This window comes from Ambystoma mexicanum, chromosome 11 (assembly GCF_040938575.1).
Source record: "Ambystoma mexicanum isolate Mex_15411 chromosome 11, UKY_AmexF1_1, whole genome shotgun sequence".
NCBI classification, from domain to species: Eukaryota; Metazoa; Chordata; class Amphibia; order Caudata; family Ambystomatidae; genus Ambystoma; species Ambystoma mexicanum.
The window spans coordinates 10,385,991-10,411,468 of NC_090934.1; the positions used below are offsets into that span (position 1 = coordinate 10,385,991).

A 25,478-nucleotide genomic window follows, 5' to 3' on the forward strand; every position below is an offset into this window, starting at 1 on the left:
ACATAACCTGTCTGATCTGGGTGTATCAGTCTGCCAATGACCTTGCGTAGCCTGTCCGCCAGGACCGCTGTCAGGATCTTACTGTCTTGGTTCAACATCGACAGTGGCCTGTACGACCCACAGTGTTGTCGCGGCTTGTTGGGCTTGGGGAGCGGCACAATCAGCGCCTCTCTGAGCGTGTCCGGCAATCGGCCCTCCTCAAATGATTCATTATACATCTCCAGCATAGGGGGGAGTATCTCTGCGCTATATGTTTTGTAGAACTCGCTCGGGAGTCCATCAGTGCCCGGGGTCTTGCAAGTAGGCAGCCGTCTCACCACCTCTTCCAGTTCATCCAGCGTAATGGGACCTTCTAACTCTTCCCTTTCCTCTGCACTAATTCTGGGCAATTCCATATCTTCTAGTGTGTCCCTGATCCCATCCAGATTATCATCCCCTTTGTCCTCATACAGCGCTTTATAATAATCTAAGAAAGCAGTGTTAACCTCTGCTTGAGTGTGAGCCTCCTCCCCATTTTCCTTTTCTATCAACATGATCGGGGCCCTAGGGGTTTCCCTTTTATAAAGCCATGCCAGAAGGCGACCGGTTTTGTCACCGCCTGCATGCTGCCTCTCCACGTATTTCCTGTAATTAAGGTTACACAGTCGCTCCCAAAGCTCCGAACATCGTTGCTGTAATTCAATTACTAGGTCTATGTCCCCCCCCGCTCTGCTACATTCTTGCTCCAATTCTTTCTCCACTTTCTCTAGCTCGACTAGAACCCCCCCTTGCAGGCCCTTTGATCTGGAAATAGCATCGCCCCTCAATACCACCTTGAAGGCCTCCCAAAGTGTGCCAGCCGAGTCTACACTGCCCGCGTTCTCCCCAAAGTACCGTATAATCGCCTCCCTAATATCCTCTCTGAAGACCGGGTCTCTAAGCGCCTCCGCTCGAAGGCGCCATGTTGGAATCCGCCCTCTGGGGCGGCCATATTGCCAAGCCATCACCAAGGGTGAATGGTCCGACAGGACCTTCGCTCTGTAATCAATCTGAGTAGTTGCTATCGCCACTTCTGGCGTGGCGAAGAAATAGTCTAGTCTCGTGTGCAACTGTTGAGGGGCCGAATAATGAGAGTACTGCAAGGCGGTGGGATGTTTCAGTCTCCAGACATCTTCTAGACCAAAGTCGACTAACAGTTCTCGTAGAGCCCTAGCCGCCGGGGTGGGCCTCTCCACTTTACTGTCGGACCTATCTATCTTGGGGTCAAGAACACAGTTGAAATCCCCCCCCCAGATGATCGGTTCCGCTGCGCACGGGCTCAGGCGTGTACACAAAGTCCTAAAATATATAGCAGTGTTCTGGTTGGGGGCATATGTATTGATAATGCTTAGTCCTCTGTTCTCAATCAGCGCCCTCAGTATTACCAGCCTACCCTCCGTGTCTATCTCCTCTCGTACAATCCTGAGTGGGACATGCGGGGCCACCCAGATCAGCACACCCCTGGCATAGGCTGAGTACGGGGAGCCAACCACCGTGCCACCCCATTTTTTCTTTACAAGGTCTAGCTTGTGTTGGGTCAGGTGCGTTTCTTGCAGCAAGGCAATGTCGATCCTCTGCCGTTTAAGGTACAACATGACCTTATTCCGTTTCAGATAATTATTAAGTCTGCGGACGTTCCAGGTGACAATCTTAAGGTCTCCCATGGCAATTATATGTCTTCCCACCCCATTTGCAGGAACCTCCAGCGGTTCGCATGACACAGAAGGCGTCCCACTGCAGCCACTCCGCGAATAAGCTCATTCCCGAACTAACTACACACTCAACCAAACCCCAACTCCCTCTCCCCTCCCTCACCCACCCTCCCCCCAACACCACTCACCCCAACTGTTGCCCAGCTTCAACAACCGAGCTCAGGCACCCCCACATCTAGTTCCGCAATCACCGATCAGTGCGCGGAGCCCAGTAGGGTGAGGTTGCCCTAATGGCCACCTAACTAAAGCTATTGTGGGGAAAGAGTGTCGCCCCACGGGGCTCCCGTTCAGTGGTAATCTCAATTTTGCGACAAACAGTGCAATCAACTGACCTTCCATACCCAAGGTTCCGAACCGACTATAATCAAGTCCCAAGGTCTATGAGTCACGCCATCTTGCGACGCCATTTTATGCCTTCTGCAGCTTCTCCGAGTCCTTCTTGGGCCGGTCTGCCGATTCCTGGGGGCATCCCTGTGCGTCGAGCCACTCCATGGCCTCCTCTGGGGTCTCGAAAAATAAAGTTTTATGCGCCTGTATAATCTTCAGTTTTGCAGGATATAGCAACATATATTTGTAACCTGCCTCCCTCAGCCTCCGTTTCACAGACCCAAAGTTCATGCGGCTCCGCTGCACAGCTAAGGTGTAATCCGGATACGCCGTGATGTTCGCTGCACCTCTCTTGATCGTGCCTCCTTTCCGAAAGTGTTCCAATATTCTTTCCCGATCGCGGTAGTTGAGAATTTTGGCAATAATGGGTCTAGGCGGATTTCCAGGAGGCGGCCTTCTCGTTAGGGCTCTATGCGCTCTTTCCACTGCGAAGCCTTGGGGTAAGGCCCCTCCGGGTATCTCCTGCAGCAGCATGGTCTCGACAAAGTCAGTAGGGTCACGGCCCTCTGTCCCCTCCGGTAGGCCCACAATTCGGATATTGTTACGACGGGCTCGTCCTTCCGCCTCCTCCGCTCTACTTTCCAAGTTGCCCACCCTTTGGATTAGGGCATGCAGTTTTGCTTTGTGGGTGGCGCAGTCCGCCGTATTCGGGCCAACTTCTTTTTCAAGGGACTCTGTGCGCTCTGCCAGAGCCCTAACGTCCTGTCTCAGTAGATTGACGTCCTCCTGGACCTCCCCAACTTTGAGGTCCAATGCCGTTTTTAATTCGGAGACGGCCAGTTCTAATTTCGACTCCCAGGCTGCTCTCAGGTCTGCAATCGCCGCCAGGATTTCTTGATTAGAGCTCTGAGGCGTCGCGCCACCCACAGCCGATGCATCCATAGTCTTACTGGCGTCCGGGCCCGGAGACGTCTTGGTGAATTCGTCTAGCGTGGGCTGCTTCGCCTTGGGTCGCACTGTCTTACTTGACATGGTTCTAGGGATGTGCGGGTCTTTCGAACGATGAGTGGGCGCACTGTACTCTGGTCTTATCAAGCCTTCTCGCTACTCTTTTCTATACCGTCTCGGGCTTGTGTCGGCCATTTTGAGCCGCCCTTTGTCCTCAACGTCTCTCGACTTTTCTTCTCCAATCTTCGCCGCCGTATCCGCTATGTCCTCCAGAAGTTCACAGTGCATAGGTAGCACTTTCACACGCTGGCATGCGTGTCGTCGGTATTCAATAAGCAGTCACACCGCACTAATTCGCCCGGATCTGTGCAGGATCTCGGGAGCTCCACTGGAACGCGTCCTCTTACATGGCTCTCGTAGCCACGCCCCCTCTCTCAGGCACCCTTAATTGGCTGAACTCTGCAGCCTTGTGCCTCTGCAGCCCTCTTCTTTGTCCCAGATCTCTGGAATTTCTGTGCCTTGAAGTCCACAACACAAAAGTAAATGTTCTCAATATTTTTCTCACCAAGTTCTTCTCTTTCCTTAAACATATTCCTTAAAGGAATATCATAAGAATCACAAGATGGATTTGGTTTTTACAAGGGATAGAGGTTTTTCCCGATTTTAAATAGGTACATTTTAAGGATCTCCCTGTATGCTTTTCCTGGGACCCATAGGGTTTTCTATTTATGGGAGTGTTATAACTTTTACAAGAGCTTTTCTCCCTCTTAATACACAACCAGTTATACCTGTCTTTACTGCACTCTGTCAATTAACTTTAGGGAGTAACCGTCATGTGCTGGCATTAATGATATTCCCATCCTTGAGGTAGGTAAGGACCGCGTGTTTGGCAGAATTCTCATTTCTGGTTTAATTCCCTTCTACCTTAAAGACCCCCAGCTCTTTTGCTGGACTTTAGGACTTTTAATATTTATCCTGGCGAGAGTGAGACTTTTTTCCCCGCTCGCTCATGTATTTTTCTCTGATCTGAACCCTGTGTTTCTTTTGGTTTTGGAGTCTGACCAACTCCATATGCATCATCTTTATGTATTGTGACACACAGTCATTTCAGTGCAGTGTCAAAGAGAAGTCCTTTGGGTTTCTGCTAAGGTTTAAATACCTTCTCTTGGGTAAACTACTGTTCCCAAGAGTAGTAAAGTGAAATTGACTTTACTTACCTTTTGTAACTTTGTAGACCCAGCACACGCTATTTTAGACCCAGCACACACTATCATACATAGAGTGCTGGAGTATTCCTTTTGTCTACCTTCTCATGTAACATTTTTATGTTACCCGTGCTACAATTAATGGCTGGTGGCAGTGGTTTAAGTTTCCTACCATTGTGCGTTTTTACCGCAGGCTGAATCCTCAGCTGCAGTATTGCACCCATGGGTGCCCATTTTTTCAAAATGGCCCTGGTCTTCTTTTTTTGCCATTTCTTGTTGGAAAGGTCCTTTTTGAGATTTACTCTGCGCGCCAAACCAGGTTTGGTCCAATTGTTAATTTTGTCTTTGGCAGAATTCACTGTTGAAGCCCTCCTCTGGCTACAGCGTGTCTGGCAGGGCAGGAAGTGAGGAAGGCTTCCGAAACTCCCTGTGATTAGTCTCCTTGGATACAGGAATGCACCCACAGGTGATTGGTTGGCTGGCTGGCTGGCTGTCCTTGGAGGACAGCCACCTTGCTGTGTGAGTAACATCTAGGCTGAGAATGAATGGGAGAAACTTGCATAAAAGCCATGGTCTTTTTCAAGGAAGGCAGAGTCGACCACTGGGCAAAGGAACCGAAGACGAAACTGGAAGTGAAGCTTGCTGCACCCTCCTGGGCCGTTGGTTTGCCCGGTGAAGCCCTGCTGCAGTGTGATGCTCCAAATTTCGAACAGGCTAGAGAAGCCCGCAAAGGACGACTTCTTCTCTTGGGTTGGTGGGACAAGCTGACCCCAAGAGGAACTTGACTGGAACCCCTCTCCCTGCTGGCTGTGCTTCTTCACTGCTGCTGGAGCCGAGTGCCAGGGGACAGGAACACCAGAATCAAGTGCATCATTTTTAAGCCAGACCCGACCTCCAGGAAGATCCTATGGACTTCCTTGAAGTTGGACTAACCAAGCCTGAGCCACCTCAACAGAGTGCTGGACCCCAGAAGCATGGAAAGTCCACAAGGTGTCATAGAACTACGGTGGTGCTATTTGCGAGTAGCTGAAACCGCAGAGTGCCGCTGATCTGAAGTGTGCTTTTTGCTGCCGCCAACCTTCACACTGTAATGCAGGAGTCCCCAGATGTCCTCCCACTTGTCCCCACGAGTGAGGCCCAGGAACAACGGGATCTGCAGGACTACAATCGGAACATAAGCCAGATGGAACCATTTCTGACTCAAGGTACTGTCTAACTAGTGGTACTTGCCTCTGGTTGTGTGTAGCTTGCTTGGTCTCACTGGAGACTTGCATTGGCTGCCTTTTGCAGAGTTGCTTGCATCTTTGCTTCTCACAAGCCTCCCAGCTTATGACCCAGCAGTGATTCTTTTTGCTACAAAACACCCTTTAACATTGTGTAAGACTTTTGTGCTATCTTCAAGAAGTGCCTCGGCTCTCCTTGACTTTGCTCAACTGACATTGGCTGTCCTGGCTCCCTGTAGACGCTTCTTACCCTCTAATTTTGTGTTGCTCTGTCCCTCAATAAGTCATACATAACTTACTTGTATAGCTGGGAAAGGGTTAACCTATACTTCATTGGGGGATTGTAAAGTCCTTACCTGTTCAGAGAACTTGTTAACCTTTTGTTTCCTTCCCTAACCTTTCCCTTTTTCCACAACTTCAGTATTGCATTTTGTGTAAAGTGATATATCAATGTCCACAGTGTCCTAGCTATTGAAGTCACCTCAGGATGTAGGAAGTGTGCATGTGACATCCCAAAAGGGTAGCTACTTCCTTAATTGAAACTGAAGAAGTGTATTTTTGAAGTGTATTTTATTTTGCATATTGCCCTTTCTAAAGAAGGCTTATTTTAAAACAGACTGTAAAATTAATAAATAATTATTTTAATAAGAAACCTTGAGTATAAGTGTTATTTGAATACATGTCACTGTGAATCTCTATGTTGCACCTCTACAGCTCACATTGACCCCTCTTGAGATAAGCCTGGCTGCTCAGTCACTCTACCAGCTTGTGTAGTACCGACCTATACCAAAGGTTGGGTTGCCTATTGCCAAGAGGATAAGGCTAGTGTAGTCTGCCACAGGTTTACTACATACAATCCTGCCTAACACTGCGTCTCATCCCATGAAGTAGTCCTGTTTTTCTGGGGCGCTTCTCCTCCCAGGTGATCCTCCTGGCTAACACCTCCCACAGCGTCAGGAAGCGTCTGCCTTTCCATGGCCACCTGGGAGGAGACTTTAGGTAGGGTTTTTATGAGGACTCCATATCATTCATCACCGCTCACCTCCATAGCTTCACAAGGAAAGGCTCCCCAAGATTCATTACAATACCTACGAGTAGTTTCAAGAAAGGTGCTGAAGGGCGGGTAAAGCTAGCCATTAAACAATACAGCTAATGTGCACCTAAATTAACTGTTGTCCGGTTCCAGAAGGGTAACACTAATGAGACAAACCTCCCAGAACACAATCGAGGCATAAGATCGGAGACAGCCGCTCTGGGGAAAGACCAAACCCGGGCCAGCTTGCAGAGACAGCTACTTGCCCAGGTGTATAAAGCGGCTGGAGAAAAGCCAAAGAAAGATGCAAGCTTCCCACTCTATGGACACCTGAGGAGACTGCTACTTTGAATGGGGTACCTGCTATTCGCTTCGCAGTAGATGGCCTGGCAGGTAAGCGACAACCATGCCATCAGGATTAGTAGTGCAGTGAGTGTGGAACCCAGAGCCAGGTTCTACCACCAAGGACTGAAACCAGAAGGAACACCTGAGGACTGGGCACATCCTGGAGATGGTTAATGGAGAACACCCCCTGGCAGGAGGGCTGGAGTATCGACTGTCTCAAAAGTTACCAGAGCTCATGGAGGGGCCTAGAGGAGTTGTCCTGAGAACTGTAGAGGCCCCAAAGAGACCTAAGAGTCTGAAAACCAGAGAACTCGGAGAGACCTAAAAGTCTTACTGAGAAGTGGAGGACGTGGAAAGACTTGTGAACTATAGTCTGTGGCAAAAGCCTAAGAGAATTGGACTAGATGGAGACCTGGTGATCTGGGCTGGTGAACCGGAGGCTGGTGAGAGGCCGGGGAGAAGCTCTTAAGAAGGGACCATGAAGGGTCCATAACTCCTGCCAAGGAACACTGCGTTTGGAACTTGGTGTTGCATGCTGGTGCAAGTTTGTATCATGTGCTGGTCCTCTGACCTCAAGGAGCACCTTGAGGGAGGGCTCTGAGATTACTGTTCTGATACCGTTGGGGGAAGAGAAACCTCATCGGAGCAGCAAACTGTACGGCCGGCGTGTCCATGAATCTGGCCCTGAACCTTGTGAAGTGCTTGCTTTTCACTCCAAGGGTTTTGGGTCTGCCTATCGAGATCTCTGTGCTCTGTTTGGGTGGAGGCTTGTTATCACTATGCTACATTGAGTGGAGGGCAGAGCAGCCAGGACGGCGTTCTACTGGGGCGCTGTGATTATTCCCTTCCCTGTGACGGCAGCCAAGAGAGAACGACTAGGAGATCCGCCACAGCCTCAGGGTGGCTCCCTGCCCCATGGCCCATCCCCTTGGTGGACCCCAGTACTATGTAGGGAACTTCATCACATCCTTTAATAAACAGAATGCTTTCCAGAAAGCAATGTTATCATATGCTATTGACCATGTAAGGGGAAAGGACACAGTGTGCTGAGGTGACTCTTCTGCCCTGCGCTGCTTGCACAGAGTTCTTTTTTGAAATATTCACTGTTCATAAATTCATGCATCGTTTGATTGTAGTTTTATTCTTCTCCGTGCCTCTGCATGAAATTCCTATAACTTCTGCATGCTAATTATGGTGGGTAGTTGATAAATGGCAGAGGCCGGGTCATACCATGCACATTGCGAAAACATGTTCTATAGGCTGAGGATAATAATGCGTTCAATGAGTACAGTCCAGGTTCTGCTGCTCTTTGCGTTCCCTCTGTTCTCGGAAGCTGCATAGAAATGACCAACCTCCTGTTTCTATCCACAGGAGATTCCTGCTGCAACCCCCTGAGCATGGGCTCCATCAAGAAGATGGTGGAGCAGAAGATCCCAGGCATCTACGTCGTCTCGCTGGAAATTGGCAACACCATTGCACAGGTAACCAGAGACTGTGGCATACATCCCACGGCCCGTCGGGTGAGGGTGAAAGGGCAACCGACAAGCAGGGTTCTTTTAATTCTAACCTGCATGTTTTTCTCTTTCCCAAGGACATGGAGAACAGCTTCTTCATGAATGCCAACGAGCAGGTGGCGCAGGTGTGCCAGCAGCTTTCCAAAGACCCTAATCTGCAACACGGATACAACGCCATGGGCTTCTCTCAAGGAGGGCAGTTCCTGTAAGAAGCAGGCGGAGGGGACTTAAAGGGGCAGGACAAGTGTTTCCAGGGATGGGTTTTAGGCAGTCTGTGAAAAGAACAACGGTATGGGGCAACATGAGCAAGTATGATATGATATGGCCCAGCCTATACACAAGTGTTTCAAGGCGCAACAAGGCAAGGGAGGGGGAAAAAGAGGGGAAGACTGAGATCACGATCTTACTAGACCAGGTGATATTGAGATTGCGCAAGTGCAGGGGAGGGGGGGGAAGAGGAGAAGTGCGAGGGGAAAGGGGGAGGGGAAGTACAGTACATAGGATAAACCGTAATAAATAAAAACAATAAATAAGAATAGGTAAAAAGTGTGGCCAGCTGGTGGCAGATCCAAGGGGTAAGTGCAGACATCAGGTGCCAAGTGCTGGTACGGGACTGGAGGGATACTGAAACAGCCCCTGAGTGCAAGGGTTGCCAGGGGGGCAGTGCGGGTGTGCAACTGGCGGGGAGGGGACCCAGGCCTGAGATCAGAGGGTTGGAGCCGGCTGAGCGAAGAGCTCAAGAAGGAAGATATTTAGGAAGAGAGAGTTGAAGGTATTCAGGCCCCAGGCCCCAGAAGGCTTTGTGGACAGTGCAGAGGGTTTTGAACTCATTCCTCGCAGCCACTGGGAGCCAGTGCAGAGATTTCAGTCCGGGAGAGATACGATCCGTGGGCTTGAGGCCAAGGACAAGTCTTGCAGTCCTGTTGTGGATGAGTTGCAGAGGGCGGAAGTACAGGGTGAAACCCTGGATTAAGGGGATGATGTTTTTAAGAATGACAAGTAGTAGTAAGCGCAGACCCAATCCGTACCTGAACTGTCACGAGGCGCTACACCAACAAAGCACAAAAACGTTACATACAATAACATTTGTTAGAGAACCCAAAATTGAAGGCCTTTGTTTTAAGAGACCTAAAATGAAAACAAGTGAGGTTCTAATCTAGGCTTTAAAGACTAGAACGAAGGTCAATTTTGAATGCAAGTTGACACTTGATTCCAAAGGCGGCAGCTCGTAGTATGTTGTGTTTTGCTGCAAACCGATTGCTGGTGAATTGTCGCAGCACCAAGTCCTTGGTGCTTGATCTCCAAGTCAGCGCAGTAACATTAATTGTAGGGTTTAATACCATGAAGGTCTTGTTTTTCTAACAGTAACCTTCATTCTTTTCATGTCTGTTAACCGTCGTTATCTCGAAGGACAGAGATTTTTTGGTAAGTGACCGCGTCGAGTCAGCCGCGCCAGTGCACTGCAGTAGGTTAACAAAATAGGTTCACTAGGAAAGACAACAGAGCTGGTCCATCTCAAAGTAGTGAGATGGCTCTACACCTGGCTTCATTTACTGCTGGTGGTAATTCTAACTGGGCAGATTTTCTACTTTAAACCCCAAGTCTGATTTCCTGGATTATCTAATTGAATGCAATATGAACATTTTTCAAAAATGATATCCATGTTCTACTCGTTCACTTTCCACTGCACAGTTTCTACTTTATTGAATTAAATTATGTTCTTTTTAGCTGCAATGCTTTGCATTGCTGGGTAACTATTGGAAACCAGTTACTTACTTATATGCAGCGCCAGATGCTGCTTGCTGACCTCTCAGCGCTATTACTATTATTTCAAGTTTGGGACTAGTCCATTGTTTTGAAGTAGGTCTCGGATTTGTGCAAAATGTTAGTCACTACTTGATGAACATGGCAGTTTCTTCAAGTAGCTATAATACATGTTTACCAAACAATAAAACATATTATTAATTCTTAATTTTGTAATTTTACTACTGCGTGACACAAGTTTGACTTGGAACATAGCATTGGTTAATTACAAATGCAAGTTGAGTAATGCACCCTTCATTCAAGATGCAGCCAAAAGCCAGAATACTTATAAATATTTGATCCAGGCAGAAGGACAATATCCCCCAGGCCTCCATTTTCTTGTTTTTTTCACAAATTTGCAACAAAACATATAGTGTAATTTTGCATTTTACATACATACATATGATAGTGCCGCCATGGCGGGTACATTTTTCATAACTGCCGCAAGCAGAGCCTTATGTTCATGGATAAACAATATATTCCCAGCTCTATTCATGCAGAGGAACCCATCGTCCCTGATGGTGGCATGAGTCCCTGTAGTGCCGTCTAGTTACCCTTCAGAAAGATGCCCCATGATGTAACTTGGCAGGGATCTTGTCTGCCCTCCGGAGATTACGCCAAAGGGGAAGAAACGGTGTCCTTTCATTTCTGCGTCTGGTCTGCAACCTTTAACTCCCCAGTTTGGAACTACAACTTCCATCAGGCCCAGCTACTGTGGTCAATGTGAGGAATGATGGGAGTTGTAGATCAAACCATCTAGTGAGCCACATCTTGCAGTCCCATACTCAACACTGCCCCTCAGACAAAGTTAGCATTCAGTAGGTTCATAGGAACATCTACAAAGCTGTAGTTATAGAGATGGGGGGGGAAAGCTACATCAATCATGTTTTCTTGGGGTGATAGTTCATTCACTGCTTGTCAAGAGGCACTCAAATGTATTATTCATTAATCCTTTGTAACGGGCAAATACCTTGTATTGGTAAAAGCAGACGTAGAAAGTGTAGCCCTAAAGAAGGACCGACCCCTGTGCAAGAATCTGGCTATGGTATAAATGGGGTTTAAGGCCAGCCTTCCGGAGGCTTTAAGGTGGAGCCGCCCAGCCTTCCGGAGGCTTTAAGGTGGAGCCGCCCAGCCTTCCGGAGGCTTTAAGGTGGAGCCGCCCAGCCTTCCGGAGGCTTTAAGGTGGAGCCGCCCAGCCTTCCGGAGGCTTTAAGGTGGAGTCGCCCAGCCTTCCGGAGGCTTTAAGGTGGAGCCGCCCAGCCTTCCGGAGGCTTTAAGGTGGAGCCGCCCAGCCTTCCGGAGGTTTTAAGGTGGAGCCGCCCAGCCTTCCGGTGGCTTTAAGGTGGAGCCGCCCAGCCTTCCGGAGGCTTTAAGGTGGAGCCGCCCAGCCTTCCGGAGGCTTTAAGGTGGAGCCGCCCAGCCTTCCGGAGGCTTTAAGGTGGAGCCGCCCAGCCTTCCGGAGGCTTTAAGGTGGAGCCGCCCAGCCTTCCGGAGGCTTTAAGGTGGAGCCGCCCAGCCTTCCGGAGGCTTTAAGGTGGAGCCGCCCAGCCTTCCGGAGGCTTTAAGGTGGAGCCGCCCAGCCTTCCGGAGGCTTTAAGGTGGAGCCGCCCAGCCTTCTGAGGCTTTAAGGTGGAGTCGCCCAGCCTTCCGGAGGCTTTAAGGTGGAGTCGCCCAGCCTTCCGGAGGCTTTAAGGTGGAGTCGCCCAGCCTTCCGGAGGCTTTAAGGTGGAGTCGCCCAGCCTTCCGGAGGCTTTAAGGTGGAGTCGCCCAGCCTTCCAGAGGCTTTAAGGTGGAGCCGCCCAGCCTTCCGGGGGCTTTAAGGTGGAGCCGCCCAGCCTTCCGGAGGCTTTAAGGTGGAGCCGCCCAGCCTTCCGGAGGCTTTAAGGTGGAGTCACCCTTGCAAGTGCTTGGGCAGCAATCCTGCTTGATCTGATTGCCACTGTTGCCCTTTGGGTAGCTTAGTCTAGAAGTGGGTGGGAGACGAAATTATATACAAGTCACAAATTTAACCAAGTATAGAAACGATTAACTCTCCCCAATTCATAAGGAAAATCTTACTGAATTTAAATTAAAAAAAAAAAAGAGTAATGCAACCTATGCTATAGTGCAACCTCTACCGGGAACTCCAGTGTGGGTGCAGCAACGCGCCTATTTAACGCAAGCTCTATTATGCTACATTTGGTGTGTGGCACCCAATGTACCTTTTTGCCATCCAAACAAATGATCAGTGTTCCCCAAAATTGAAAAATGCTGCCCTTTCAAAATCTGGCAGATCACTGAACCTTACAGGGCACCGTAAACCTGTGCATCATAATCAAGATAATTTTTTTTTTAGACTTGTTTAAAATGAAGTGATAGAAAAACCCAAACCATTTAGCAGAAAATGTCTCCAGAAGGTTTTTTTCCTCCACCAGGATCTCATTAGGGTGATACCACCAAGGAGCCCCAATTCCCCCTGAACCCCCTGCACAAGCAAGAATAGTTCAACAATATGTTATTTTATGACTCTAGCAATGCAGGTAAAAGCGCAGCAAACCAGAAGTCCCCCCTCACCTACCTACCCCCTCCCCTTGTGAATCCACAAGTTTTCTCACTACAGGGCCCTCATTCCAAGCTGCTGACCAGGGATGTGCTCTTAACACCACCAGGTAGTGAGCACAGCGGGCAGGCAGGCACCCTGAGGGAACATGGACGGTACAGTGATCCAGGAAGTGGGCACAGTGATCCAAGTAGTGGACACAGCGGGCAGGCAGGCACCCAGAGGGAACATGGATGGTACAGTGATCCAGGAAGTGGGCACAGTGATCCAAGTAGTGGACACAGCGGGCAGGCAGGCACCCAGAGGGAACATGGATGGCACATCGATCCAGGTAGTGGGCACAGTGGGCAGGCAGGCACTCCGAGGGAACATGGATGGCACAGCGATCCAGGTAGTGGGCACAGCGGGCAGGCAGGCACCCCGAGGGAGTATGGAGGGCACAGCGATATCATTTAGTCTGATTGTCTTTCGGTTAGACACTGCAAGTCTCATTGAGCTCTCGGACCGAACAAGGAAGTCTTTCCTCGTCACCCCAGAGTTTCTACAAGTGGCACCTTCCCGTCCTTTCAAGGTTTAGCTTTTAGCTTTCATTAAGGATCTCAGGGTCTCAGTGGGATGTCTCTGAAAACTATTCAGTCGCCTATCGAACGCGCCCTTGCTCCTTTGTCACACGTTAATGTTCCGGAGGCGCCGTGGCAGGTAAGGGTCTTCCAAGTGGAGTTTTCTAGAACTCCTTGATCAGGCATGTGTGCTCATCTAAACAATGGCAATACCGGTACCATGGTAATTAGATCATTAGAGTTGCAGTAGAAGGAAAGCCCTAGATTGGTGAAGTCTGCGTGTGATGGAGGTTTGAGGGCAACACAAGCCATGCTGTGAAGTTAATTCCTCTTTGCCCTCCGCTCAGCCCCAAGGTTAATTGCAACAACTCTCAGCCATGCACTGATGCAACATTGCAAATCCCTACACCACATACACATTTGCTTCCTTTAAGAGACTGACATGTTTCCTGACACGCTATAAATAAGGTATGGGCTAAGGCCATTGGGGCGGTCTCCAAGACGGTCTTGCAAGTCATGCATGCCGGGCTCCTGGTAGCCAGTCACCAGTCAGGACTATAGATGAATTATTAGGATGAAGGCTGGAACCAGGTGATGTTCGTATAAGATTTGTAGATTGGAGGAGGGAGTGAGGGTGTAGTACGTGGGCCTTATTGGTGCTGTATGTAGAGCATGAGACTAACCGCTTGAGATGTAGATAGTTGTACTGTGCATATAGTTGCCCTGTTTTCTGTGAGGACAGAGTGGCATACGCTTGCAACCTTCTCACCCACATTCTCTAATTCCCCCTAGGAGGGCAGTAGCTCAGAGATGTCCATCTCCTCCAATGTTCAATTTGATATCTGTCGGAGGACAGCATCAAGGTAAGTGCAAGGCAACACTTCTCTGCCTGCTCTGCAACATTGAACTGTGACTCATTACAGCTGTAGTGTGTTCAGAGCTTTGCATGTAGGTAAACTGTTGTAATGGGTCCTAGTCTGTCAATAGAATTGCATTACAGGCAACGTTCTTCAGTACTACTGTATGACATAGTTCTGCAATTGTAGTTACAGTGTAGTTATAACTCTTTGGTTAGTGCTTTCATAGCTATGGCTCAGAAGAATTACAGTACAGGCAAAGCTCTCCAGTACAGTCCACTCCTATTGCTGTGGTCAGCGCAGTTACCGTTGTGTCACAGCTATGGGGCAGGAGAAGTGCAAGCCAGACTTCTGCTGTGACTGTGCACCATTGCTCTTCAGTCATTCGTTACAGTGCAATACGTGCTGTGGGTCAGTACAGCTTCAATGCAGTCATGAAACTTCAGTCAGTACAGTTACAGAGTTGTCCTGGCTGTAGGTCCATACTGTTCTAGTACAGTCATAGTTGTGGATTCCTACTGTTACAGCATAGTCATAGCTTTGGGTCAGTGCAGTTAGGCATCCATAGTTGTGGGCAGTACAGTTACAGTGCTGCAATGGCTGTGGGTCAGTACAGTTGTAGTGCAGTGATCGCTGTGGGCCACAGCAGTTATAGTGCTATCGTTGTTCTTCATCCGTTGCAGCTAGAGTGTGGGTCATTTAAAACACATGCATGGCAGTCCTAGGTGATGGTAAATACAGTTATAGTGCAGCCTGACCTTTGGATCAGTGCAGTCACAGGTGAGGGTCAGTATAGTTACAGTGCATTCACAGGTGTGTGTCGCTACAGTTACCTGGCAGTCACAGGTGAAGGTCAGCACACTTGCAGTGCTGTATCAGTTGTGTATTTGTAGAGTTACCTGGCAGTCACAGGTGAAGGTCAGCACACTTGCAGTGCTGTATCAGTTGTGTATTTGTAGAGTTACCTGGCAGTCACAGGTGAAGGTCAGCACACTTGCAGTGCTGTATCAGTTGTGTATTTGTAGAGTTACCTGGCAGTCACAGGTGAAGGTCAGCACACTTGCAGTGCTGTATCAGTTGTGTGTTTAGTTACCTGGCAGTCACAGGTGAAGGTCAGCACACTTGCAGTGCTGTATCAGTTGTGTATTTGTAGAGTTACCTGGCAGTCACAGGTGAAGGTCAGCACACTTGCAGTGCTGTATCAGTTGTGTGTTTAGTTACCTGGCAGTCACAGGTGAAGGTCAGCACACTTGCAGTGCTGTATCAGTTGTGTGTTTAGTTACCTGGCAGTCACAGGTGAAGGTCAGCACACTTGCAGTGCTGTATCAGTTGTGTGTTTGTAGAGTTACCTGGCAGTCACAGGTGAAGGTCAGCACACTTGCAGTTCTGTATCAGTTGTGTGTTTGTAGAGTTACCTGGCAGTCACAGGTGAAGGTCAGCACACTTGCAGTGCTGTATCAGTTGTGTGTTTGTAGAGTTATAGGGAAATCGAAGTGTGGGTAATGTGATGAATCAATGGAATTTGTCCCTTTGCCCCAAGGCGGAGGATCCACCCCCGTGAGATTAGGGAGGAGATCCCGCTACACAATACCCTCACTAGCGATAGAGGCACGTGGGACCTCACCGGGAGAGACTCCCCCTACCTCCCTTGGGGGACAAGGACTCTCATTCCTGCGAAGAACTCCCGAAACCATTTCACGTGGTGGCATACATGGGACTATCTAATATGCCGATGGTTTCAAGTCCTGAAGAGAACACAAACTTGCACCATTATACGGAAGAAAAGGAAATTGCCCCTGTAAATGAGGAACTCCCAGTTAACTTGGAGGAGTACATTGAAGTAGTATACGCTGAACGAAGGAGAGGGAGAGGAACGCATACGCAGGCAGGGGAGGCCGCCTAGATGCGTAACACCTGACTGAGGCGGAGCAAAAGAGAGATGCGCAGCCCTCGAGTAGGCCGACTCTGAATGGCAAAAGGAGATGCTGGAAGCCCAGCGTGTACGAAAAGGGAGAAACTGGGGCGATGGGAGCCCAAACCTCGGTGGTGGCGTGACCATGAGGAGTTAGTGGTGGGTAGACTACCCATACAAAAACACTGACACCACCAAGCACAAACCACAGCAAACAGTCCGGTTACCCACGGAAGGACCAAGACCTTGTGAAGGAGAAAGAGCGCAAGAAGAGGAGTGCGGCAGTGAATTCAAATCTACCGTCCAGAGGAACCAAAGAGAAGACCCGATCCAATATAGATCCCAGAGACATGTCCCTCCTTCACACCCCCTACGCCTCCCCGAAGCAGTGACGGTAAATGGGAGAACCGGAAGACTGGGAGGCCAAAAGGTACTCGTTTTGTAATGAGAGATACTCGTCCAAGTATAAGTGACGAACACTTGAAACAAAAGCTAATGAACTTGAACTGTATGAATGCGAGAGAGAGAATCGCAGAAAAGCCTGAGGGGGAAACCAGTAGGCTTGGGGATCACGACCCTGGGAAGAGGGGAATCCGTCCCATTATTCAACATGTAGAGAGCGGAATCTGACGCAGAGAAAGCATTGTAAATTAAGACAGAGAAACCCCTTAAATAAATAATATACAAAAGAGAGCCGGCTGGGAAGAGCTGAAATATCATTGTCCAGAGAGCACGACCCACACAGGGATTAATACTTTCCAATGTTACTCATTGTCCATTAACCCGGATCCAAAGATTCGACACAGATTAAAGAAAAACATTTCTAAATGAGAGAGAAAGGCCAACAGTATCTTGAGAGAACTACATCAATTGATAAAGAAAGTAACAAGAGCCTATTTAAAAATTGCATATTAACAAGAAAAACAAAGTAGACCACTACAGGAAACCATCATCAGGAGAAGGGAGTCGTTCTCCTGCCCTTAGTTTGTTTAGAAGAGGGGTAGGGTCAGTCCGTGCTAGTTCTGGACAGCAGACTTCTTCCTTTTGGGCATTCACTGTAGACTGACGAGCACCTTAGTTAGTAAAATAGGTAGGGAACATCCCGTAGTCATCGGGAAAGGTAGGCCTCATTCTTCTTCAGTGAGTGTCCGTGCCCTTCTTCTGACCTGCCACAGTAAGTAGAGTTACATTGTATTCAACTCTGTGTACAGGCACAGTGAGGTTGAGTGTTGGTGCTCTGCGATAGGTTTGTGGTCAGTGCAGTTACCATATAGTTAGAGCCAAGGGTCAGCACGGTTGCAGTGGTCAAAGCATTGCATAAATGGCCAGTACCGTCAGAGCTGTGGGTCAGTGTTTTAATATGGCTTTGTGTACAGTTGGAGAGTAGTCCAAGCTCAGGGTCCGTACAAGTCCAGTGCTCCCACAGTTCTGTATCCGTCCCTTGCAGTTAGATGTGTAGGCTGGTTCAGTTAGTGCGGCCAGAGCCATTGCCATCAGTCAGTACAGTGCACTAGAGTGTAGTTTGTGCGGTTTGTGTATTGCATTCAGGGCTTTGAAGTCTGTATTTACTGTGTCCCCTGTCTTCTCTTGCAGGTGTCTACGGGTTACCCCACTGCCCGGGTGCAATGTCTTACTTGTGTGACTATATCCGAGAAAAACTGAATACGGCTGCCTACACCAAGATGGTGCAGGAACAGTAAGTATATCGGTAGAAACGCTGCTAAGCAGGTAGTGGGCTCTACAAGAACAAAGAGCAGGTTGATGACACTGCAGGCACTGAGAACAGAGAGCCCCTTTTAAAGGAGCAGAGCGAAAGGTATGCACCCTGCAGGAACAAAGGTCACATAGTAGGGAGAGTGCTCTGCAGGAACGAAGAACACATAGTAGGGAGGATGCTATGCAGGAACAAAAGAGGACATAGTAGGGAAAGAGCCATGCAGGAACAAAGAGCACATAGTAGGAAGAGTGCCACAGAGGAACAACAAGCACATAGTAGGGAGAGGACCATAGAGTAACAAAGAGCACATAGTAGGGAGAGGACCATAGAGGAGCAAAGAGCACATAGTAGGGAGAGTGCCACAGAGGAACAACAAGCACATAGTAGGGAGAGGACCACAGAGGAACAAAGAGCACATAGTAGGGAGAGTGCCACAGAGGAACAAAGAGCACATAGGGAGAGGACCACAAAGGAACAAAGAGCACATAGGGAGAGGACCACAGAGGAACAAAGAGCACATAGAGAGAGGACCACAGAGGAACAAAGAGCACATAGAGAGAGGACCACAGAGGAACAAAGAGCACATGGTAGGGAGAGTGCCACAGAGGAACAAAGAGCACATAGAGAGAGGACCACAGAGGAACAAAGAGCACATAGTAGGGAGAGGACCATGTAGGAACTTTTGTATTTTTTATTTGTTTTTTTTGTTTTTCAGTTACAAATAAACACATTCACTCTTTGTTCAGATGAATAGTGTCTGCTAGATTCCCGCACCCACCCTCCCTTCAGTGCCTTCCCTAAGCCCAACTTCAAACAGGGATTTGTGTCACAAGTCTTCACCTTTTTGGTTTTGCAGATTCCTAAATCAGATCTGAGCATGGCAGGTGTTGGCAGCCTTTAGGCGTTGTACATATCTCAGGACTTCTGAGCTTGTCGTCTGGCTAGGTGCTACATTCAAGGGGGATTATCATCTGGTGAGGTGAATAGTTCTTGTGTTGTTGCATTCCATGTAGTGATGTCTGTGGCGCTTTCTCATTTTCCCTGTCTCATCGCTTCATGCCACACTGCTGTCTCTGCCGTTGGCCACCTTTTCAGGTCTTGCCACCATGTTTACACTTTTGGTCCTTCTTTGGCTTTCCACATCATTGCTATCCGCCGCTTGGCTAATGCCCATGCCAGATCTATTATCCTTTTCATTGCTCTGGTTTTTGGTTGGATATTTGTATAGTCCTAAGTGGCAAGCCTCTGCTGTCCAGTCTTGGCCTTTTACTCTGTTCTTTCGCAGGCGCTGTTCTATTTCTTGCCAGTCCCTCCGGATCACTTTCTCCTCTCCACATTTTGGGCAGCTCTGTATGCCTGCTCCTGGGAAGAGTGATATCTTTTTTGGGGTCAGGTATGCTCTGTGGAATATTTAGAATTGTAACTGTTTTAGTCTGGCGTTTCTAGATATCTATTTGGGATACAACATCGCTCTAGTCCATTCCTTATCTGTAATTACTCTTCCTATTTCTGTTTCTCATATCAGTTTCCCTTTAGTTAGGTCTTTGAGTATCTCTTCCAGGAGCGTTTGATATAGTCTGGATACTATATGTCCTCCATCAGTTACGTCGTATGGTAGGCTGTTAGACAGAAACCTGTGCAGTTCCCTCTGGGACCACTGCAAAAGATTTAAGACTACAGGTGTTTGGCAGTAAACTCACTTGGTAGCAGTCTGTACCACCCAGGTCTACCTGGTAGCTGTGGCTGAGCAGTCAGACTTCCCTCAAGAAGAGTCAGGCAGTATACAGAGCATACATAATAGGTACAGAGGCACAATAGTACAAGCAAACCACTGACCAGAGCTAGGTGTAAAAGTATACAATTATTTATTTAAAAGACACACTCATAAATTACACCAGCACAGAAAAGGTAAGTAAGTCAAAACACAGTCACTATTACTCATATGTACACCCCTAGTTATTTGTTGGACAAGTCTAAGTTAACACCACTTATTTCCAAACAGAGGTGAGCGCTTAACGTTAGATGGCACTCCAACAAGTTAGTTAAAAAGGGAGGGAAAAGGCAAAAGAAGTGAAAACAGCAAGGCAAAACACTTTTCAGAGGTTCACAGTGGGTGTAGGAAGGCAGTCTATTGAGGAGGAAGGAAGTTCGGTTGCCAGGCCCACTCCAGGGAAAGCTAAGCAAAAAGATGCCCAAGATCACACAATGTCACAAGTCTTTACAGGTGAGTAGAAAAGGTTTTTCCCAGTTAAGAAAAGTTTAGTTAGGGTGTCCCAGGCTTACCCAGGGCCGAGAGCCGAGGGCTAAATCTACCCCGTACAATCGGTGGCAAGGGAAGCCGGGCGGAACACAGTACCTTTAAAATGGAAAGGATCCTCCAGCAGGGGCAGTTGTTCCTGGTAGTGGGTGCAAGTCGCGGCGTCGTCCAGAGGAGGAGAAGATCTCGTCGTGGAGGAAAGCTGAAGGTCGTTGCACTACCAGGGAAGAAACCAGCCGTGGAGTTTTTCCGGTTAAAAGGATGTTACCCCTCTTTCGCGGTTGAGGTAAAAAGTGGTATCCCGGTTGCCGGGGTGCTTGGCACAGGCAAGGCGGCCACGAGATGCTTCAGGGCGGCGAAAAGAAGGCAGAAACTGGTTGTCCCCACCAGTCAAGGGAAGAAGACTCTCCGGCGGGAGATCTCCTCTGTCGTCGGGAAAAAGTGGTGAGACGGTGCCGCAGGGCTCCACCGGTGGTGTCGTGTTGGCAGGTCGGCTCGGCTTCTCCCTCTTCGGCTTCTTAGGTCCTGTGGCGACTTCTGAAGAACGAGTCCCAAAAACCCTGCTTTTATGCAGCAAACCCCCATTCATACAGCCTAGCTGTCACTCAAACATGCTAAGTGGTGAGCGGGGTGGCTCACCACTTGGGCCAATCACACCAGAGTGCGACATGAGTTGGCAAGGCAACTCGGTCCAGGGTGCCTAAACCCCCTCCCACACCCCCTGTGGTACCCAGACAGAATGGCACCACTTTGGAGGGCTTCTGTGCAGAAGCTCGCCAAAAGTGGAACAAAGGCTCGACTCGGGTTCAGGGTTACTGAAGTGAACCTAGACGCCATTTTGGCGGCGAGTTCTGGCAAAAAATCCCAACCGGTGAATTTATATTAAATAAATAAACCGGCGGTATCTTTAACATTGCACCAAAAAATGGTGCATTAAAATCAATGGGAAATCCCATTGGGAAATATTCCGGTGGAATATTTCCGTGGTATCCACTGCCACCAGCCAGAAACTCGGCGAGGGGGGACGGGACAGTACCCCCTCGACAACAAACCCAGGGGCAATCTAATTGCCCCTACCAGTACTTCCACAGTATGATGGTTTGTACTGGTTAAGTTCCTAAGTGAAGACTAGTAAAGTCAATGGTGACTTTACAGACCCAGGGAGACAGTAGTCAGTCCCAGGGTGTGGAGTCTATGTTTGGGGGTCTCTATGACACCCCTGTGTTACTGCACTGAGGGTGCTGTGTAACACACATTCAAAAACCAATGATAGCCTATGGGGAAAAAATACCCCATAGCCCATAAGCACATAGCAAGTCACAGAAACACTCTCGTCATGCCCAAGAGTGAGGGTGAAAGAGTCTCACTCTTGGTAGGAGAAAAAAATAAACCCCAAAAATCCAGCAAAGCTGGTGGAGGACTCACTAGGTTAGGAAATTCAGCCTAAACAGAGAATTCTCCCTAACACTCGCCCTCCCCCCCCAGACTAAGGGACAGGAGGATTTAATCCTCTCCTGGATGAACCTCATACCTCTAGTCGATGACATACATCCTAGAGAGTCCATCAGCATTTTGATGGTGACACCCTGACCTGTGCTCAATGGTGAAATCAAACCCCTGGAGGCAGATTGACCATCTCAATAGTTTGGGATTTTCCCCTTTCATTTGCATTAACCATCTCAAGGGTTGGTGGTCAGTCCGAATGACAAAAGTAGAACCATACAAGTATGGCCTAAACTTCTTCAGTGCCCACACAATAGCAAAGCATTCTCTTTCTATTGTTGCCCACCTTGTTTCAGGATCCTTCAGTTTTCTACTGATGAAGCAAATGGGGTGTTCCCTACCCTTCTCATCCAGTTGGCTAAGAACTGCACCTATACCTACAATACCTGGAAGCATCAGTTTGTACAATGAAAGGTTGGTGGTAGTCAGGAGCTCGGAGTGTTATGATTGCTGTTATGAATTACTGCAAACAACTTAAAGCGGTAATAAACCTCAATAAAACCGCTCACCTTGACAATACGGAAATCCAATATGGAAAAGCCAAATGCAGCAGTGAAAGTTCCCCTGAAACAGTCCTGGCCCCTCCGACCCGGAAAGAGGTGAAAACCGGGGGAGAGGATAGGATCGCCAGGGAAACCCTCTAATGGGAAGAAAACCCTGGTCGAGTCTGGAAGCTCGTCGATCGGGAAGTAGTAGTAGCAGGAGAATCCTTGAGAGATGGTTTCAAACGGAAGTTGCCCAGGATATCCCTTCTGAGTAAACGAGAGGAATAGATAGTATCAGCGTAATGTAAAAAGGGAAGACAGCCAAAAGAGAAGGCGGAAGGGAAAAGCTATCACCCTTGGAGGGAAGGATTGGGACTGAAACTTCGGAACTGGACTTCGGAAGAACAACGGAAGAGAGGCAGGAGGTCTGCAAGAACAGACAGGTAAGTGATTCTAATCGGGGCTAGAAGAGAAGACTCAGGGAATAGGAAGCTTACCCAAATGGGGTTCAAAGCAGAAGGTAATGCCGTGGAGGGGGTGTTATAGACGGCTAAGTTGAGCAGGATTCGCCGGGTTGGACTGAACACGAAGGGAGCAGAGATTGGAAAGGTTGAATGGAGATAATCTCTGAGAGATAGATAAAGACAAGATTAGGACAGTTTAAAGAGTAATCAAGGACTAATAGACACGTAAATACAGGATTCAAATAACAAACTCACGGAGCGTCTTTAGCAGACGCGATGAAACCTTGGCTTGGAGTCTGGATATAGTATCACGTGAGCGGTCCGTGGTGTCTCGGAGGGACGTGAAGAGACTAGACCGTAGCTGTCGGCTGGAGAAACCCGACAGGCATCCATCTTGGAACTGCACTTCCGCACAGTCCGCACAAGCGGGCACGGGACCACAGAGTCCATCTACCGCAATGTGTAACAGTATACCCCCTCCTCCTGGGGGGCGCCCCGGGTTTACCCGGATGGAGCCGGAAAAAACGCCGCACCAGCCGGGGAGCATGAACCCCAGAGGCAGGTTCCCAGGTCCTTTCAGCAGGAGAATAACCCTTCCAGTCAATCAGAAACTGCAATCTACCTCTCCGAAAGCGAGAGTCACACACACCCGCCACCTCAAATTCAGGACCCTCATCAGTAAGGACAGGAGAAGGAGGAACCCTTCCCGTCCGAAGAAAACGATCCGGTACCACCAACTTAATTTGAGACAGATCAAATACAGGGTGTATCCGAGACCAAGAGGCTGGTAAAGCCAGTTTGACCGCAGCTGCGCCCACCATGGCTAACACTTTAAAGGGTCCAAAGTATCTCGGCGGTAGTTTAGATGGAACGAGATGACGAGGAAGAAAACGGGAAGCCAACCAAACTGAGTCACCGATGGTAAGTTTCGGGGCAACGCAGCGATGAAGATCGGCGTTCCGCTTAGCACGGTCTTGAGCCTCCACAAGAGATCGCTTAGCCAGTCTCTGACCATCCTGAATGTCCGCAATAAATTCATCTACTCCTGGGCAGCAGGAAGGAGGAGACGACACCATAGGAACAAAGGAGGGATGGAAGCCATAAGAACAATGAAAGGGGCTAGTCCGGAGAGCAGAGTGACAGGAGTTATTGTAGGCAAATTCAGCAAAGGGGAGTAAACCTGCCCAGTCATCCTGGGCCGCTGAAACGAAGCAACGTAGATATCCTTCCAGTGTTTGATTCAAACGCTCCGTTTGCCCATTGGTCTGGGGATGATATCCTGACGAGAGGGCTCGTTTTATCCCTAAGACGTGACACGTCTTTTGCCAGAAAAGTGAAGTATATTGGGGACCTCGGTCTGAGATGATGGTGTCTGGGAGGCCATGACGGGAGAACATTTCAGATAGAAAGATTTTAGCCATCAAAGTTGCCCCCGGTAGCTTCTCTAAAGGGGTAAAATGTGCCAATTTGGTGAAATAGTCAATTGTCACCATAATGGCTGTCTTGTTCTCCGAAGGTGGTAGATCAGACACAAAATCGGTAGAGATGATTTGCCAAGGCCGATCTGGAATGGGCATCCTCGTTAATAACCCCAAAGGAGGAGTACGAGGAGTCTTTGCGTGCGCACAGATACTACAAGCCGCAACATAATCCTGGACATCAGATCGCATATTTGGCCACCGGAAGTGTCGTTGTACGAGTTCCAATGTTGAAAGAAACCCTCTATGACCCGCAGCCTTGGAGTCATGACACATTTGTAACACTTCGAGTTGCAAAGAGGGAATGGGAATCAACAGCTGAGTGCTGTGAAAGAAATATTCCTTATCTTTAGTGAGATGGTGGGTGGTTGCAATGTTTTCACAGAATGATTTATTTTGATCAGTGGCTGTTCGTATTTCTTGGAGAAAGTCAGTTAAGACAGCAATAAAACGACCGTTGGGAAACATCTTCTCGGAACAGAATGTCGATGTAGGAGAGTCCTTACGAGACAGAGCATCTGCCTTCTGATTATGTTTTCCCGGCAAAAAGGTGAACTCAATTCGAAACGGAAGAAAAAAATAAGCCCAGCGGGCCTGCCTGCTGTTGGTTGTGTAGGCATTCTGAAGGGCTCGTAGATTCTGTTGATCAGTGCGAACCTTGATAGGATGGGTAGATCACAGGAGTAGGTGTCTCCATTCTTTGAAAGATTGTTTGATAGCCAGAAGCTCTTTCTCAAGAACTGAATAGTTTTGTTCTGCTGCATTGAAAGTTTTGGACAGATAAGCCACAGGTCTTTCTTCTCCCTGTTCCGATAATTGTAAAAGTACGGCACCCAACGCAAATTGTGAAGCATCTGTCTCCACAATGAATTGTTTAGTTTGATCAGGGTTTATAAGAACTGAAGCAGAAGTGAATATCTCCTTTAGCGTTTGGAAGGCCTTCTGAGCCGAATCGTTCCAGACGAGCGGGACTCCTTTCTTAAGAAGCCTGGTGATGGGTAAAATGATTTCCAAAAAACCCGGAATGAATTTCCGGTAGAAGTTGGCAAAGCCAAGAAATCGTTGAATGTCTTTTACGCCAGAGGGAATTGGCCAATCCAAAACCGCTGACACCTTCTTTGGATCCATAGAGATGCCCTGAGAAGATAGCACAAATCCGAGGTAATTTACCTGCTCCTGGTGGAACTCACATTTGGTGGATTTACAGTACAGATGATTGTTTTGAAGACGTTCCAACACTGTGTTGACATGTCGGATATGTTCCTCTGGGTTCTTGGAATAAACCAAGATATCATCTAAATAGATGATGACGAAATGAAACAGAATGTCGGCAAAGAGGTGGTCCATGAACCGCTGAAATATTGCCGGTGCGTTGACCAGGCCAAATGGCATGATGTGGTACTCATAGTGCCCGAAAGGGGTGCGAAAGGCAGTTTTCCATTCATCTCCTGCAGCTATTCGTATGAGATGGTAGGCACCTCGGAGATCCAGCTTAGTGTAAACAGTAGCCCCTCGAACCGCTTCAAGGATGTCTGTGATAAGAGGCATTGGATACTTGTCAGCAATGGTTATCTTGTT

At 48.5% G+C, this 25,478-nt stretch overlaps 1 protein-coding gene across 4 annotated transcripts in view; it reads left to right on the forward strand.

The window, feature by feature from the left end:
* The window catches only part of PPT1 (palmitoyl-protein thioesterase 1), a 227,349-nt gene that overhangs the window by 33,146 nt on the left and 168,725 nt on the right, over window positions 1-25,478 (forward strand). For all 4 annotated transcript variants that reach the window (XR_011279561.1, XR_011279562.1, XR_011279560.1 and 1 more), the window contains exons 2-5: window positions 8,183-8,292; window positions 8,403-8,530; window positions 14,020-14,090; window positions 17,590-17,692. Coding sequence is in view for 1 of the 4 variants with exons in the window: in XM_069622394.1 (XP_069478495.1) it covers window positions 8,183-8,292; window positions 8,403-8,530; window positions 14,020-14,090; window positions 17,590-17,692 (412 nt within the window). In the remaining 3 variants the exon portion in view is untranslated. The remainder of the gene's footprint in view (window positions 1-8,182; window positions 8,293-8,402; window positions 8,531-14,019; window positions 14,091-17,589; window positions 17,693-25,478) is intronic.